Here is a 15,682-nt window from a genome sequence, read left to right as displayed (position 1 = left end):
TTGTGAAGACCTTGCGTGTTGAAATGATCGATGCCGTGCCCTAAGTAGCCTTCTTGAGCCATTCGAAATGGAATAAATGACCTCGTATACGGCGAAGGTATAAGGAATAGAGGATTCCTCCAGTGACTACTGCTGCCCAGCTGACCAAGGCGGTGTATCGAAATCTATCTGGCGTCGCAATAAGGAGCGTCAAAGCATATTTGAGCAAGTCGAACATGTTGGCCAGCGAGCTCTGCAGGGCAGTCAATTGATTCCGCATGGGATGGGTATCCAGAGCAAGTTGAAGCTCCTTGAGCTGTGCAGTGTCAGCCAATTTTGGGTCTTCCACCTTACTTGGCACAGATCGAAGGAAAAAAGCCCGATGCGTGAGAGAGCAATACCTGTGTATAAGCTAAGGATCGATGCCGGAACAAACCTCCGAACAGGACCGCCGAATTCCAGAATGAACCTTTTGACCCGTACTCTGGGGCGCCGATAAAGAAGGCTAAAACCACTGGACCCAGACACGACGCCTCGAACCAGATAGACCATGCGCCAGCTCTCTCGAGACCTAGCCACGTCTCCAACAGTGGCATGATGACGGTGCCCAACAGTCCAGTCAGAACGCACAGGCCCTGTTGCGTCAGTTCGGTCAAGATGGCCGCCTACTCTCATGCCTGCGATGAAAGCATCGTCCCACCCTCTCGCAGATTTGATGTAGGCGATGAAAGTCCCGTCTAAGTATCAGCAGGATCCTTCGTCTAACATGCTCACCGTACGATAAAGTTGTGAGATACAGACAAGCGATAGACAGGGAACCTTGACGTCAGCTCGAGGCGGTATGTATGAGCTCACTCCAGAATACCGGTAGAGAGATGAAGGTAGACCAGGCTTCCATCTCTCGTGACAACCACGCCGCCCTGGAGGACTCGGTCGTGCGCTCCCGTGCATGCGTTCGCGGATGCTGAAGTATTGGGAATGCTCGATAGACCACTTGAAACCACAATAGTTCCGCTGCAAGACTGAATCCTGAGAAGCATAATAAGATCATGGTCGTCCGTTGATACCCAAGAAGAGTCGTCAAGAGAGATACTATGAGCTGGGATGTGGTTAGCGAACCTCATCAGCCAAGTCACCTACCGGTGCGCCCAGCTTGCTGCATAGATCTATCCGTCTCATCCATGCGTTTAACATTGTCAAGTGATGAGCATCGCCATTCGCGATAGTCGAGACCCTGATCGTCAATCGGATGCAACGTTTACACCTCACTCACCAGTCTCGTTCAAATGCAACGTTCAGACCGGTCTTGGCAATCGCCAGAAAGCTCGATGCACTAACGATGACAAAGATGGCGCACCAGATGATGAGGTTCGTTGACCATGTCGCTTTGAAGTGGAATGCCAGCGAGGCTACCGATTCGAGCGGTCCAAAGAGGCCTGCGGTCATCAGCTACGAACACACAGATGCTGATCACCTGCAAAGACTGTATATATGACAATATAGAGGATCTGAGCTGTCAGTCCAGTCTGAAAGAACTCCCTTACCTTTTCGGCGCCAACTATCCATTTCACGAATGTCAGACGATCAGTGGCATCAACCAGACCTCCGATCCAGCCGGATAAAGATAATCCAGTCAAGGTGGATACCAGACCGACGAGAGACGAGGGCACGAGCGTGTCCCGAAAAATCTCAATGACTGGAGGGATCAGCGATGTCAATGATCATGAGAACAAGCTCACGAAACAAGAAGCAGGAGAATTCGTACAGGCCTGTGACCACTGAACTGTGCGGGATCAGCTCAAACGACGGCGTAGTACAGACTTTGAAAGGTGTTGCAGGAAGAAGCATGCTAAGGCTCGTGCAGGAAGGATGACTGGGGAGCTATCCACAATCTGCTCCTCCAATAGCAGCGGCTCTAAATGCTCAAGCCGCTCACTGGCCTCGACATCTTCGGACAGGGGCATCTCGGTAGAGGACGAAAACTGCAAAGCTGATCTCCGAAGACTTCATCGGTCTTTCACCAGCATGCCACGTGGCATGGCCCTCCTCAACCTCAAGACACGGCATTGATCTTGATACCACCAAACAGGTCATGATCAGAACCTGAGAAGGGACTGATACCCTGGACAGTACTTAGTCAATGCATGCATGATTCCTCGGGACCAGCTGCCTCCCAATCAGCTGGAAGTCGAATTTGACTTGACCGGTTGCCATATTTATTAGCCGAGATTGGATCCTCAGATTTGGCTTTGACTCTGTGGAACCGTTCACTTCAGTACAGATAACATCCATTCCATGGCGTCGAATGAGGATGCTGGTCAGCCTCTGTTCCCAGATGCCGGCCCCTCGAACCCTCATCGGCCATCGATCTTCGAATTCCTGGGCCAAGATCAGCTGAGGGATCTTTTCCACCCTGTGATACGATACATCCTATCTGTGAGCTTGTGGGACCAGCTTTCTTTCTGACTATGCGTAGTACTTTGCTCAACGATATCCGAGATACCTTTTGAGAATACTGAATCACCATGAAGAGTTCTTCGCCTGCGTCATGTTACTGATCGAGCGTCATCATCTCAAGAAGCATAGTGAGGACGGGATATGGTAAATATTCTGATCCTCACAGATGCCTCTGTATCGGAGCACTTTCATCAACTTTACCATGTCCAGGCGACGAGATACCCTAGGACTCACTCATCTGCATTTCAGCGACCTGGAAGGCTGACGAGAAGGCAGAGATGGGGCTTGTTGGTCTTTCTGGTAATTCCCAGACTTATCGGCTACGCTTACACCCAGGTCGGAATTCCATACCTGCGAGCGAGAGCTCATAGCTACTACGAGGAACTTGGAGTCGGTGTCAACGATAGGGATAGTGAGATTTCCGTACTCCCAAGGGTAAGCCTTCCTGTTCCTCATCGCTCACACGTACAGAGAGCCAAGCTGTTCAAGGCGATATACCCCTACCTCAACCTCACGTTGGACGCTACATTCCTCGCTTACGACTTGCGCTATCTCTTTGGAGCCTCGGATGTGTACAGACCCTGGCACGCATGGCTTGGAACAAGCATACAGCGCAGGGAACAAGACGAGATAGAGGTGAGCAGAAGCCGCTTCATCGTCCAACATCACTAATCGTATCAGGGATCCGACTCAACCTGGACCAGGCTTGTGCCTCCTCTCCTGCCGCCCCTGCTCCTTGCCTTGAAGCTCAGTCAATGGTGGTATTCGCCCTCCTCTCCAAGGGATATATCCCTCAACTTTGATACAAACATTCGATCAAAAATTCATCGCGCCATTCCTCCGCCGAAACCTCTCCCGATTCTGCCTCAGAGCGGATTGCTCCCACAGCGATCGCCGCCGGGTTCACCACCTGAGATGGCAGACCCAAGCGCTACGGGGCCTGATCTCATCTACACAGTGGACGATGAGATGTACGGCAAATGCCCTTTGTGCAATAAGAACTGGCAAAATCCAGCTATCTTACCCAGCGGATGGGTCGTCTGTTGGAGATGTGGCTGGGATGCTATCGCAGGTACCGACGACGTCGATCAATCAGGCGGAACTTCTGAGAATACAAGACGTCGCGGCAAGTGCCCCTTCACAGGAATGGATGTCAGCGTTGGCCAATTGAGGCGAGTCCTCATCTGAAATCCCCATTGGTCAAGGCATCAGTATATGCATATAGTCATGAAGAATTACAACCAAGAGGTCATTCGTCAGGCGGCGAGCTTCATCATGTGGAGATCTCTGGACATCCGAGAGATGATTCTTCACTCAGAGTCGGAGAGCGCCGTTGGGGTGTCGGGAGAAGAGACGACACGAAGGATGGAAGCCTGGGGCAAAGTCAGTGACGGCGCAAAGGACGACGATCTACCTTCCATTCCTCCTTATCGCCATCCAGGTAGGTAACGGAGACGACCTCAAACTGTGGCATATCAATTGACGTTCTGGACGATGGATGCATGACGCTCCAACTCACCCTCGCATCCCGTTTGAGACTGCTCAGGAGCTCGGATGCATCGCCAGGGGGAATGGTCAAATCTCGGTCATGCAGGCGCAGATTACCTGCGGACCAGATGGAGAACGTTGTAGAGCTCTGCTACCTGTCAGCGGGGGCTCGAGAAAACAGACTGCGCCTCACCTCTTGGGCCACCAGTCGATCATGCAGGTCATCTGGAGATCTAGAGTAGGCGGAAGAAGACGAGCCTGTGGACGCGGTGGAAGAGACGGAGAGGATCTGGTGACTTTGGGAGCGACAAAAGACGCGTCAAGCGGGGTGAATGGACGGACGGTGAGTGACATGACCGGTGTTGTCGTTGTTGATGATGATAAGGATTAGTGGCGATGAGACAACGAAATGGGAGAGGAATCACCAGGTCGCAACCCCTTATATGCCTCAAGGCTTGATCTCTTTTATGCACTCATATCATTCCCATCACGCCTCCCCACTCTGCCTTGTCTTTGAGTCCCTCAATCACGCTCCGATTGCGGTATGGACACCAGGAATCCGAGGGTGCTTCATGCGCGATATTTCACGAGACATGAAGATTTCAGCTTTGCCACAGGGAAGGCGCAGAAAGAGAGAGAGTGTGTGTGTGTCTGTGTATGTGCATGTCAAGTCTAATCTCAAACCACTCTATCTCCGCTTCAGCTGGGGCGGGGGCGGCGGCGGTGGAAGAAGGGGGGCGGGGCATTAACCATATGATCCCATGCGGTCGCGCGCACCCTCAGAAATGGTTTCCGCCACACTTGGCACTCCCTCCTCTGCTGCTTGCCTCTGCGTCATCTCCCTTTCACCCTCTTTTTTTCCTTTCCTTTTTTTTAATTTGTGGCACAAGAGTTATATTTACCACAACTACTTTACCAGATCTTCGGAGAGAGCGGGGCGTGCTGGGCTTCCATAGTTGGCTGGATCATTATAATACCTTTGGAACTGGGGGAGCGGGTTCTGAGTGGAATCCCTTCACGCCGAGATACACGCAAAAGGCAACCAGGTGAAGAGCTGCTGCTGCTTGAGCTGGACTCTTGACATTTAGACACATACACCCCCCTGGACACAAAATCAACCTCTCAGAAAGGACCTGCCAATCAGTCCCTCAGTCCATTCGGCGATCCATTTGTGTGCGCTGTCGAACATAGAAGCATCGCCTTGACTCAAAGGACTCGTCAAGGACCAATAAGATCCGCCCGCTCCTTTCGCAGAGTGTATCACAACAACCACAACAATAAGGAACGTTCTGCATCGCAAAGGAGGTACCACTCGATCTCGCCCCGAATACGGACGTGGGGTAACATTGGTTCGGCGTATTGATCACCTGTACAATTGCCGTCACCTATATAGCTCGCTCCATCGCCACTGGCAGAACTGGTCCATTCTATCTCTCTGAGCACCGCGAGACAGGTAGCTAACACTACCAGCATCGCCATCGGTACCTTTCGATCTACTGGGATTCATCTCGCATCCGGTCAATCGCTCCGATAGTTACTGGTCGATAAGGGCGATAATCATCAGTCCAGACTTGCGAAATCCTTATCTTTGACTATCTCTGCAGCTGTCAAAGCGAGCCTACCTCGCAGTCAGCCCACAGATCAGCATTTCGTCCGCTCCACACGACGATCCTTCTTTCGATCTAGCGTCATTTCCTCGATCAGTCGCCTCTTTAAAGGTCATCCGATCTTCTATCTCAAAATCTACAATTCATCATGGTCTCCTCACTTGAAAAACGCATCATGCTCACCAAGCTTGCTTCCAAATGTACCAGTCCACGGAGCTGTAGGGTGGGTTGAGCCGCCATGGGCTGATCGCTAACCCGTTCAGCTCTGCCACGGTCCATTGACCTTGCCCAACCCCAACGCCCCTCCTACGCGAGCCGAATCAATTATCGGTCAGGTTGACTGCCATCCCTCTTGTCTCCCATTCGCTTGCACTGGATGCGTGCAGAAAGTAAATCGATGAGCAAATCATCCATGCATGAACTGACCCCCATACCTTCGCAGGATCGCCAGTCGTACGGTCTCTGCAACATTGCCTCTTCCGACTCACGCTGCACCCTTTGCTCTGAAGAGGCTGAAGACGGCTGGAATGGCCGATTAACCACGACCATGTCAAGGAACGCCTCTCCCCCTGCTTCGCCGACATCCTCTGCGTCGTCTTCCGATGGCGGCCTGGGACTGTACTAGCACTAGCCCTGCTAATTCACATCTCGTCTTGTATCTAAGAAAATGCTCATCTTGTACATATCAGTGTAATCAATATATAAGTCTCTATGAGGATCTGATCAATGAGCCCGGGTCATGCATAGTGGTGGTACATTCCTCTTACATGCTCGCCCGTCATCTAGTCCTGCATGCCTAGTCGCCTCTTCTCCATCTCCAGTGCCTGTTCTCTCGCTCTTATCTCTGCCTTTGCCAGTGCAGAAGCTTGCTGCTTGGAAGGCTGGTGATATAGCACTGAAATGCATCTTCAGCCCAACTCGCCTCGTATAGGCAGGCGTACTCACCGACGATATATCTCTCCATCAAGTGGAATCCATTCAAGTGTGTCAAAGCCTCCCTCGCATCGTCCGGATTCTCATATACCACGTAGGCCGTGCCTTTCGTCTTGAGATTGGTATCGGTTCCTAAACGGACTTGACGGATGGCTCCGTACTTTCCAAAGAGGTCGTATAGGTCATTCCCAGAGATGTTGAAGTTGCTGTCGCAATGGTCAGCGTGATGGGAGACAGGGTAAGCTATGAGACACGTACAGGTTCTTGATGCTATGTAACTCCGTCAGTGAACCTCACGACATCGAAAAGAGTCACTCACAACAGAGCTCGCGAGGCCAGTGGGTCATTTGGCCGCTGCATGGTGATTCAGCCGGATGCTGACCGGATGCTGGTGAGGGATGCCGAGGAGCCCACACACCCTCCGCTGCTTGAGACTGGTCAGCGAGACCACAGCTGAGTATTCCTAAGTCGATACGAAGAGTACGTGCTATGGTGGCAAGTGATGTAGAGAGTGAGGTCAGAGGTGTTCCAAGTCATCTAAATGGTCTTGGTCGCTGTTGGGATAAAGTCTATTGGCAAAAATCCAACCAAAAAATAATTAAAATTGGAGGTGATGTACAGAAATGTTCAAAATTTCAGTCAGTGGGCAGTTCAACCACTCTCACCTCCATCCACCATGGCATCGGTCGAGACACTCCCCATCACTCTGTCTGCTCTCCCCTCGGGCTGGTCAAAGCCAGCTGCGGCTGCTCCCTCGGCTCCCTCCAAACTGCAGGTTTACCCTGCTGGCCCGTCCTTCATCTCGGCCGCCAGGCGACAGATCCTCCAACGGTCATTCGCTGAAGATGATGAAGCAACTGCCGCATCTCGTGCTGCGAAAGCTAACGCCGTCAAGAACGACGGAGAAGAAAACCTGTACCCTGGCTTGGGAGAGGAAGAGGAGTCAGCCACCGTTCTTGCCTCAGACCCCAAGGAATGGAAGAAGCAGGACCACTATGCCATTCTGGGTCTCGGAGGATTGAGATACACCGCTTCCGACGATCACATCAAGGTCGCCCGTGAGTGCAATCTTTCACTGAAACTTCCTGTGGCTGACATCATCTTTAGACCGTCGAAAAGTTCTCCGACACCACCCAGACAAGAAGGCCGGCGCCAACAGTGGCACGAACGATGATGCATTCTTCAAGTGTATTCAGAAGGCCCACGAAACCCTTACCAATACCGAAAGACGCCGTCAATTCGACTCTGTCGATTGGAACATTGCCGATGATGTGCCAAATCCTAAGACTGTCCCCGCCGATCAATATTGCTCCACGTTTGCCCCAATCTTTGCTCGAGAAGCTCGATTCTCGAAAGTTCAGCCTGTTCCAGGATTCGGCGATGACAACTCCTCAAAGAAGGAGGTCGAAGGGTTCTACGACTTTTGGTACAACTTTGACTCGTGGAGGAGCTTTGAATGGTACGACAAAGAGGTCAACGAGGGAAGCGACTCGTAGGTGCACATTGTACGAAAAGCTGGATGATACGCTGACTCTCGCTCGCATCAGTCGTGACGACAAGCGATTCACAGAAAAGAAGAACAAGTCTGAACGCGCACGCAGGAAGAAGGAGGACAATGTCCGACTCCGGACTCTCGTTGATGAGGTCCTCGCCTCAGACCCTCGAATCAAGCGAATCAAGGCGGAGGAAAAAGCCGCTCGATCTGCTAAGAAGGGCGGCGCCGCCACACCTTCCAAGATGACACCCGCTGAGAAGAAGAAGGCTGAGGATGCGAAAAAGGCTGAAGAGGCCAAAAAGGCAGAGGAGGAAAAGAAAGCTGCCGAGGCCAGCAAGGCAGATCGAGAGGCTGCAAAGAAGGCCAAGGAAGCCGCGAGGAAGAATCTTAAAAAGTGGAAGAAGGTGTGTCTCCTTCTGCCGGGCCGAGGTCTGTCACTGACATTCTCGCCTAGTCCATTGCTACCGTCATCACTTCGTCCAACTACTTCTTGCCAGAGGGTACTGCTGCGCCTCCCGCCACTATCGAGAAGCAGCTTGCAGAACTCGACATGCTGGTCGAGCTCCTTGAGCCAGAGCAAGTCAAGGACTTGAAGGAAAAGGTCGATGCTGCAGGCAAAGGTGAACCTGCCAAAGACGCCATCGTCTCCGCAGTCAAGTCTGTCGGGGATGCTGGACAGGGTAAATTTGAGCAGTTCGCTTAGATTTGAAATAATGATCGTACATATGCATGAAGCATAGGTTCTTTAATAGAGCCATTATACCGCCAGCGACCGCTAGAATTCCGCTTGGGTCTTGCTCATAAGTGAAGCGTAACAAGAGACGCATTTGGACACATTTGGCCGCTTCTACTGGTATTTATCCAATGGATTCCACGTAACAGCCCCGGCCGCACCCTGATCAAGACCATCTAGAGCCTCCATGTCGGTCGTATCTAGCTCGAAATCGTATATGTCGGCATTCGACCTGATACGAGACGGGTTGACCGATTTAGGAATGACTATGAATCTGCAGGGGTAGATTGGTCGGTCAGTTGTCTCGATGGATGCGCAGTATCGCGCTCACCCTTTCTGTAAGCCCCATCTTAGAACCACTTGACCCGGCTCTTTCCCATGCTTCTTGCATAATTCCACGACGACTGGGTCATTCCATTTTCGCTCATCTGCGCGGGCCAGCGGGGAGTACGCCTCGACAGCGATGTTGTGCTGTTTGCAGTATTCGACAATGGGTCGTTGCTGGCACCAGGGGTGTAGTTCGATCTGATTGACAGCAGGAACTGGGCCCGGTAAGGTAGAGAAATGGTTGACATTGCTTCGAACGGGATAAGTCAGCATCACCGTTTAGCTTCACAGGTGCTCAGAAGACTTGCAAATTCGAAACGCCTATGTCGTGAATCCAGCCTTCCTTCTGGGCTTCAGTCAGAGCTCTCCAGTTATTTGCTCTCCCCTCAGCGCCACCATCGGCGGAATGCAACAACATCAAGTCGATATGCGGTCCCTCTATCATTCATTCGCATGATTAGCGTATCTCGACTTCAGCGGCGATTTACCTTTGGAAGGGTCGATTTTGGGCAGGGAGTGTCTAAGGACTGACAGAACATCTTTCGGCGATTTGGCTTCAGCCGTCGGTAGATACTTGGTAGTAAGGTACACGTCTGGTCTCGAGACACCACTTTCAACGACCGCTTTGCCTACGACTAGGAATGGACCCTCAGCACTCTCGACCAGAGTACCTCACTTACGCTCTTCGTTCGAATAAGCCTGAGCAGAGTCGACTGAGGATCAGGTTCAGCTTCTCATGCCAGCTCATAAGGAGCGCTCACTGTGCCTGTACCCCGCTCTGAGCGCCTCGGCGACCGCAGTCGAACATTCCTGCCCAGTTGATTTGTATACACCGAGCCCGAATCGGGGGATCTGATTACCACTAGTCAACGTAAGCGTACTGGATAAGCTGAACTTCATGGTGGTATATGACAGTCAGAGGTAGCTTGTTGAATCTCCAGTCCTCCCATCCACGCACCACCGTCTATATACCCACGTATATAGCCTATCCAGTCCCGAGGCCCGAAGACAAAACGCAGATCTCTCCAAGCTGGCCGAGCCGCGGTTGATTACGTAAAAGTATTGCCACTCGGGGTGTCATTCTCAGCTTCCCCCCGCCAGCCAGCATCAACAATGGGACAATGGCGTCGAGCACTGGTCCCACCGTGTCGAGGTCGGGGGTTTGACTGTTCGGAGAAGAAGGAGGTCGAGCTAGTATCACGAAATGGTGTCTCCTTCGATATCGAGCCCGACTTCGACAAGCAAGTCTAAACCTTCTTCTCTCCGAAACATCCCTCTATCACTTCGTCATCCGTCAATCCGGTACCCAACATCGACACATGTCTCACGGGTCTTTGCGGATACACTCGTCTCGGGAGCAGCGGATGGAGCATTGACGTCAGAAGAGACTTTGATCAGGCAATTGGATGGTGACCTTGGTGGGAGACAGATGGGTTTAAGGAGTAGACGGGGGAGTACCACGACGATCAGGACCGTGAGGACAAGAAGGGGCAGCATGTCATCGACCATGTTACAGGAGGAAGAAGGTGGTAGTCCAGTGGCTGGACCGTCTAGATCCAGCCCGCTCGACTCGACCACTCTGCCAGATGCGCTGGAGATTCACGAGACCGAGCGCAACGCGGCTACGGAAGGATCGGAGAGGTCGCGTCGTGCAGTCAATCCGAAAGTTTCTTCCTCTTGGCTAAGGTGGAATTCGCCAGCTCCCTCATTTCCTCGCAGCAAAAGTCCTTCAACAGCTGAGAAGGGCAAAGGGAAGGCTAGAACAGATGCTATTGAGCAGGTCGATTCTCAAGCTACAATCGCGCCTTTGACAGCAACCACAGGCCCTTTCCCCGATCCACCACCGCCTTCGACTACCAACATATCCGAAGATCCACCTCCCGCTGATTCCGCTCTCAAGCCACCAGATCCCGTTGCACCCGGCCCAGCCGATCCCGCTCCGTCCAAACGAGGCTGGTTCGGATGGGGAGCAACAGTCGTTCCAGAGGTAAAAGTTCATCCCGAGGCAGATGCTGGGCCAGTGGTGGACCAGGAGGGTCTGGACCTTGAAGCATCTCCCGCCGATCCTGAAGAGCCGGATGCTCCAGCTGCTGAACCTTTGGAGGATCTAGAGACAGATGCTCCCACATCGGATCAAGCCACTGGTTGGACTTCTTATCTGTGGGGATCGCTCAGGACCAAGCCGATCTCGGTTGTTCAGGAAGACGCCACTGCACCCGTCGATACCAGTAGTTTGGACAAGCCGGACCCCCCATCGACTCCGCCTCGACGAGCTCAACTGCAGACACCGCCTCCAACCGACACTGACCCTGATCCTGCCTCCGATAGCTCTGCCGATGAGCCGACTGTATCAGAAAACCCAGGCTGGGGCAGCTACTTTTATCCTTTTATCACACCGCGTCCAACGAAGCACGTCACCAGCATGACATCGTCTCCCTCATTGATTCGGCCTGCCGATGGGCCGAGTACAGAACAACCTCCTGCACCTGCTCCCCCTCCTCCTACTACTATTCCCGGACCTCTACCTAACGCCAGCCTCGCACCGCCTGCCATTCATCCCATACCTAGTCCTTCCAAACCCTCACTCGAACCCTCGACGAGTCCTTCATCGACACCTCGAGTCAGACAGAACTCAGCTGCGTCAACTTCTGGCTGGCTGAACTATCTTGCTTTTCGAGCATCTCAGAAAAGGGTCACCAATCCAAGTACGACATCGATCAAGTCTGGCAAGGAACGTAAAAGTACAGATGTGAACGAAGAAATCATGGACTTTTCCAGTGATCCAAACTTCCCGCCCTCCGGCGATGCTTCGAACGCGGCCTCAACGGTCCCAGGGAAGAAAGAAAAACCGGAAGATAAATGCCAGTCACTGGCACCGAGCAAACCCGCGCAATCTGGCCGACAACGACGGGCATCAAATACATCTACTCGTTCAGGAGCGAGCAGTCGGATTCCTGTTCCCTCCTCACCAAAAGCGCCTTCCAAAACGCCTAACGGTAAAATCGCCAAAGCCACGGTCTCTGCGGTCCCTAATCTCGTCATTCCTTCTTTCGATACCACCTTTTCGCGGCCTCCGCGTTCACTGCCACCTCTTCAACCTCAATCTGTCATCACTTCGACCACCTGGCGAGCCTTGGGAGCCGTCAGCAATTATGTCTACGGCGAATCAGGGGGCCACATAGATCCTAGAGGCAGCAGAGCAGGTCGTAGGGTAGGCAACGATTTGCCAAGAAGACTCCCTTCAGATGAGGGATGGAGAAACGTCAAGCGCATCGTCATCGTTGGTGTGCACGGTTGGTTCCCGGCGAAAATGCTCAATTCTGTCATTGGGGAACCTACTGGCACTTCGGTCAAATTTGCGAGCATGATGAACCAAGCTGTTGTCGAATTTTTTAAAGCTAGAGGTGAGAACGTCGAGGGTCTGAGGATCACGCAGATGCCATTGGAGGGTGAGGGCACCATAGAGCATCGGGTTGATCGGTAAGCTCAGCTAGTGGGAGTTTTCGACTGATACCCTAGTCTTTATAAGGCTTATCTCTCCAATCCGGCCTATATCAACGACCTCCGCCGCGCAGATGCCATTTTCTTCGCTGCTCATTCTCAAGGCTGTATTGTGACAACTCACCTGATATCTCGGATGATTGCTCAAGGTCATATTCGAACCCCGCTCAACCGTGATGCTGTCCTCCGGTGTGAATGGGCATTTGGACCTATAGGAGTCATGCCCGATACGCCTAAACGGAAGCGACAATCGGCAAGCGAAGAAGGATATCAAAAGGTCGCCATGTTGGCCATGTGTGGTGTCCATCTGGGTCCACTGTACAGTATCTCAACCTCTACAGTCATTCAGCCGTATCTGCAGTGGTTTGAGAACGCCGCTGCAAGGGAGCTCTTCGAATTCCAAGAATCATCCAGTGTGGTCAGCATGGCGTATCAAAAGGCCTTGAGCATGATTCTGGAGAACAATGTCAAGGTCGTCTTACTGGCTTCGCTCAATGACCAGGTGGTGAGTACATGTTCGACTCGGGTGCTTGCTGATGTCCTAGGTTCCTATTTATGGGGCCTCGTTCTCTACCGCCACTCATCCTCTCCTCCTCCGAGCACTCTTTGTCGATGGTGCATCCTACTCGCAGACCGACCTCATGACCCTCCTTTTGAAGTTTGCCTTCATGCTCCGCAACGCCGGTATCAGCGATCAACGGCTCGTCGAACATGTCTCAGAAGCTACTGCGGGATCTCTGACTGGCCTTGGTCATTCAGCTCCGTACGAAGAGATCGGCTGTTACTCTCTCGCCGTAGAGTACTTGTTTCTCTCTGGCCCAATACCCTCGAATCCCGGATCCATCAAGCCCACACCACTTCTTGTCGAGCCGTTTTCGGCCAAGGAAGCGAGAAACGACTACGAATTGCCGTATCTCATGCGGGCCATCGTCGACAGTCCAGAAGTCAATGATCTTTTTGCGGAAGAGCTGAAAGCGCTGAAGGATGGTATTATGGGCTGGAAGCCAATCACTAAGCCGCTCAAGGAGATGAAGAAGAGGGTGAGCGACTGACCCAGAGCGAGTCTTGACTCACCGTCCAGCTTGAGCCCATGGCAAATAGACATAGTCCACTCGCAACACAAGTCACGACATTCGAGGGGCCTTCGCCCTCGTCTTCTGGTTAGTCTGCGTCCGAGTCCTCCAGCAGACGGACAGCTGAAATCGGTGTTTAAGCAGGTCTTAAGAAGGATTGGTAATCAAACTCAAGACCTCATTCTGTGCCTGTAGATCGTCTTTCGGTCAACTCAAAACACATTCAAATTGCATCACGATAGCATAGCTCTAGCATGTAGCCCCCATGTATTCGATGACTGGATTACAGCGGCTCCTGTGTAGATTTTCGAGGTGCAGAGTGCCCTCTCCAATACTGCGTCTGTTAAACGGTTGATGAACCTGTCCCAAACCGCATGAATCAGCATTTACTGTTAAGGCCAGGGTCAACGGGTGAACGTGGACAGGTTCAGCTATGGAAGATGTCTACGGCATATATGACCCCCGAGTAGGTCTCTACTCTGCTTGCTGACGGCTGAAGGGGACATGTATCGGGGCAGTCGGATGAGCAGATGTCCGTCTTCCAGAATAGCAACGGTAACATGGAGAGTGCGACTGAGAACGGAGTGTCAAGAGCTCAAAACTTGTTGCATGATTTCATTCAAACTTTTGGGCAGGCGACTCCCTTGCTTCTCTTCACATAGACCATTGCCTTCTCTGTCGTCGCTCAGAAGCAGTCCCCTCCTTCGCAGCAGAAACCGTCAAAGCATGTCTGGTAGGGTTCACAGGAGGGTTCGCAGGGTTGTTGACGGGGGTTGATCACCGTGGCGGATCCGAAGATGCTCAAGGTGAAAGTGGCGACGAGGATGGACAAGACCTTCATGTTAGGCGGGGGAGTCTGCAGCCCTGTTAGTGCTGGAGAGGGTTTCAGAAACCTACGTGTTTGGTAAATGAGAAAACGAGGAGAGGTTTGTATGAGTTTGTGGTAGAGGGTGTGCAGCGTTGTTGATGAACTTGAGCTGACTCTTCGCTCATTTATATACCTTTGAGCTGCACGGCAATGGCATTTGTGAAAGGCAGACCAGAAACCTTGTCCTTCACAAATGCGCCGAGGTGGGGGTGCTTCCGAACAAGATGCAACGCATTATGGCTAGAGTGCTGCTACGCTCGCTCGCCGGTCGAGGTTGTCTACGAGGGCACATTCCTGAGCCCCACATAAATGCACCGAGATGGGAGGGACCCGAATAAGGCGCAAGGCGGCGAGAGAATCACTACGGCCGTCTGATCAAGCCGCAATAAGCATCATGTGGCGTTGCTAGCGTGGATCTCATCAGCCGCAGGAGACTGGGGCTGATCAAAGATCATATATAACCGTTCATTTGGACCTTTCTGCGGCAATGTGAACTCAAACCATAAAGTATTCTATATCTGGATCGGTCATTAATGGAGCGGCCGAGATCAGGGACACACAGAGTGGGGATATGCGGCAGATGCGGCGAAGGGGGCTCGCCCATCTATCAATCAGCCTGCTTTACGACGGTGGAATGAGGAGCACAGATTGTGACCCAGTCCCGCTGAGTTTTGTAGTCCTGTCTCTAGGTCTACCGTAGTGGTCACTTGTGAGCAGCAGCGGGCTAAGTGGCGCGACGTGACCTTTTGAACTTGGATACCATCATGCTGAGCGGTCGTCGCTTCTTGCCCAGGTCTGTTTCCCCGTCAATTCTGCTCCAGAACGGTATGACAGGGATATTATCTTAGCAGATCCTTGCACATATTACACTCTGTTTATCACGCTTGAGCAGCTCACACTTGGTATACCAAGTCAGAAACCCATGATGGGTTTCAATCTGACAACCGGCCCACATGATATATTCCAGTGAACATTTCGATTATACTCTCATTTCTAATAGTTATTAATGTGCCCGATCCATCTGGCAGGCGGCCGTCAGTGTTCGTTCTCATATGGCCATCATTCACTGGGAATGGGAGCAGTCAAATGGGGGCTCTTATCTCGCAAACACACATGCAGATTCGTAAAGAGCTTTGAACAAGGCCTGAGGTGACTTGTTTAAAAGCGATGCGCAAGTGTCGTAAATTTCAGGCTTTTTCCCCAGTCTGGTTATGGTAAATG

At 52.1% G+C, this 15,682-nt stretch overlaps 8 protein-coding genes across 8 annotated transcripts; 4 read left to right on the top strand and 4 right to left on the bottom strand.

The window, feature by feature from the left end:
- Positions 1-40: 40 nt before the first annotated feature.
- Positions 41-1,943, bottom strand: BD324DRAFT_578509 (Ferroporti-1; the record flags this gene model as incomplete). The annotated part of the gene is made up of 12 exons (XM_022013327.1): positions 41-295; positions 334-380; positions 416-614; positions 649-716; positions 754-798; positions 835-1,078; positions 1,120-1,213; positions 1,253-1,415; positions 1,454-1,487; positions 1,524-1,675; positions 1,719-1,762; positions 1,801-1,943. 12 exons carry the CDS (start codon positions 1,941-1,943, stop codon positions 41-43), a joined length of 1,488 nt encoding a protein of 495 aa, XP_021871515.1.
- A 331-nt stretch (positions 1,944-2,274) lies between these two features.
- On the top strand, positions 2,275-3,624 carry BD324DRAFT_641753 (Pex12 amino terminal region-domain-containing protein; the record flags this gene model as incomplete). Its single annotated transcript, XM_022017444.1, has 5 exons — positions 2,275-2,415; positions 2,456-2,564; positions 2,603-2,736; positions 2,773-3,072; positions 3,118-3,624. 5 exons carry the CDS (start codon positions 2,275-2,277, stop codon positions 3,622-3,624), a joined length of 1,191 nt encoding a protein of 396 aa, XP_021871514.1.
- Positions 3,625-3,746: 122 nt separating this feature from the next.
- On the bottom strand, positions 3,747-4,278 carry BD324DRAFT_650103 (hypothetical protein; the record flags this gene model as incomplete). Its single annotated transcript, XM_022018098.1, has 5 exons — positions 3,747-3,809; positions 3,851-3,901; positions 3,956-4,072; positions 4,118-4,213; positions 4,267-4,278. 5 exons carry the CDS (start codon positions 4,276-4,278, stop codon positions 3,747-3,749), a joined length of 339 nt encoding a protein of 112 aa, XP_021871513.1.
- Positions 4,279-5,679: 1,401 nt separating this feature from the next.
- On the top strand, positions 5,680-6,156 carry BD324DRAFT_650102 (hypothetical protein; the record flags this gene model as incomplete). Its single annotated transcript, XM_022018097.1, has 3 exons — positions 5,680-5,754; positions 5,795-5,920; positions 5,974-6,156. The coding sequence occupies 3 exons, from the start codon at positions 5,680-5,682 to the stop codon at positions 6,154-6,156; spliced, it is 384 nt and encodes a 127-aa protein (XP_021871512.1).
- Positions 6,157-6,222: 66 nt separating this feature from the next.
- BD324DRAFT_622252 (hypothetical protein) lies at positions 6,223-7,073 on the bottom strand. Its single transcript, XM_022015454.1, has 4 exons — positions 6,784-7,073; positions 6,723-6,734; positions 6,477-6,670; positions 6,223-6,426 (listed from the first exon to the last, which is right to left on the bottom strand). The coding sequence occupies exons 1-4, from the start codon at positions 6,822-6,824 to the stop codon at positions 6,314-6,316; spliced, it is 360 nt and encodes a 119-aa protein (XP_021871511.1). The 5' UTR covers positions 6,825-7,073; the 3' UTR covers positions 6,223-6,313.
- A 35-nt stretch (positions 7,074-7,108) lies between these two features.
- On the top strand, positions 7,109-8,969 carry BD324DRAFT_381718 (DnaJ domain-containing protein). The gene is made up of 4 exons (XM_022012634.1): positions 7,109-7,522; positions 7,572-7,956; positions 8,012-8,363; positions 8,414-8,969. Exons 1-4 carry the CDS (start codon positions 7,141-7,143, stop codon positions 8,660-8,662), a joined length of 1,368 nt encoding a protein of 455 aa, XP_021871510.1. The 5' UTR covers positions 7,109-7,140; the 3' UTR covers positions 8,663-8,969.
- Positions 8,689-10,018, bottom strand: BD324DRAFT_622249 (NADP-dependent oxidoreductase domain-containing protein). The gene is made up of 6 exons (XM_022015453.1): positions 9,781-10,018; positions 9,700-9,732; positions 9,508-9,654; positions 9,328-9,457; positions 9,024-9,269; positions 8,689-8,966 (listed from the first exon to the last, which is right to left on the bottom strand). The coding sequence occupies exons 1-6, from the start codon at positions 9,917-9,919 to the stop codon at positions 8,807-8,809; spliced, it is 855 nt and encodes a 284-aa protein (XP_021871509.1). The 5' UTR covers positions 9,920-10,018; the 3' UTR covers positions 8,689-8,806.
- Positions 10,019-13,977, top strand: BD324DRAFT_622237 (hypothetical protein). Its single transcript, XM_022015452.1, has 5 exons — positions 10,019-12,499; positions 12,539-13,025; positions 13,066-13,560; positions 13,602-13,680; positions 13,735-13,977. The coding sequence occupies exons 1-5, from the start codon at positions 10,224-10,226 to the stop codon at positions 13,755-13,757; spliced, it is 3,360 nt and encodes a 1,119-aa protein (XP_021871508.1). The 5' UTR covers positions 10,019-10,223; the 3' UTR covers positions 13,758-13,977.
- Positions 13,978-15,682: the final 1,705 nt, after the last annotated feature.

Source organism: Kockovaella imperatae, assembly GCF_002102565.1.
Source record: "Kockovaella imperatae strain NRRL Y-17943 chromosome Unknown BD324scaffold_5, whole genome shotgun sequence".
Taxonomy (NCBI): Eukaryota; Fungi; Basidiomycota; class Tremellomycetes; order Tremellales; family Cuniculitremaceae; genus Kockovaella; species Kockovaella imperatae.
This window is presented reverse-complemented; position numbering and strand designations above follow the sequence as displayed.

Bases quoted from the DNA above. Each gene is read 5' to 3' on its own strand.
- BD324DRAFT_622237 (XM_022015452.1), top strand. From the start codon at position 10,224: ATGGTGTCTCCTTCGATATCGAGCCCGACTTCGACAAGCAAGTCTAAA. The intron at 12,500-12,538 runs GTAAGCTCAGCT...CTGATACCCTAG, and splicing joins ATAGAGCATCGGGTTGATCG to TCTTTATAAGGCTTATCTCT. The intron at 13,561-13,601 runs GTGAGCGACTGA...CTCACCGTCCAG, and splicing joins TCAAGGAGATGAAGAAGAGG to CTTGAGCCCATGGCAAATAG.
- BD324DRAFT_622252 (XM_022015454.1), bottom strand. From the start codon at position 6,824: ATGCAGCGGCCAAATGACCCACTGGCCTCGCGAGCTCTGTT. The intron at 6,427-6,476 runs GTGAGTACGCCT...GATGCATTTCAG, and splicing joins GATGGAGAGATATATCGTCG to TGCTATATCACCAGCCTTCC.
- BD324DRAFT_622249 (XM_022015453.1), bottom strand. From the start codon at position 9,919: ATGAAGTTCAGCTTATCCAGTACGCTTACGTTGACTAGTGGTAATCAG. The intron at 9,733-9,780 runs GTGAGCGCTCCT...CCTGATCCTCAG, and splicing joins CAGAGCGGGGTACAGGCACA to TCGACTCTGCTCAGGCTTAT. The intron at 9,270-9,327 runs GCAAGTCTTCTG...TCCCGTTCGAAG, and splicing joins GACATAGGCGTTTCGAATTT to CAATGTCAACCATTTCTCTA.
- BD324DRAFT_381718 (XM_022012634.1), top strand. From the start codon at position 7,141: ATGGCATCGGTCGAGACACTCCCCATCACTCTGTCTGCTCTCCCCTCG. The intron at 7,523-7,571 runs GTGAGTGCAATC...CATCATCTTTAG, and splicing joins CGATCACATCAAGGTCGCCC to ACCGTCGAAAAGTTCTCCGA. The intron at 7,957-8,011 runs GTAGGTGCACAT...CGCTCGCATCAG, and splicing joins GTCAACGAGGGAAGCGACTC to TCGTGACGACAAGCGATTCA.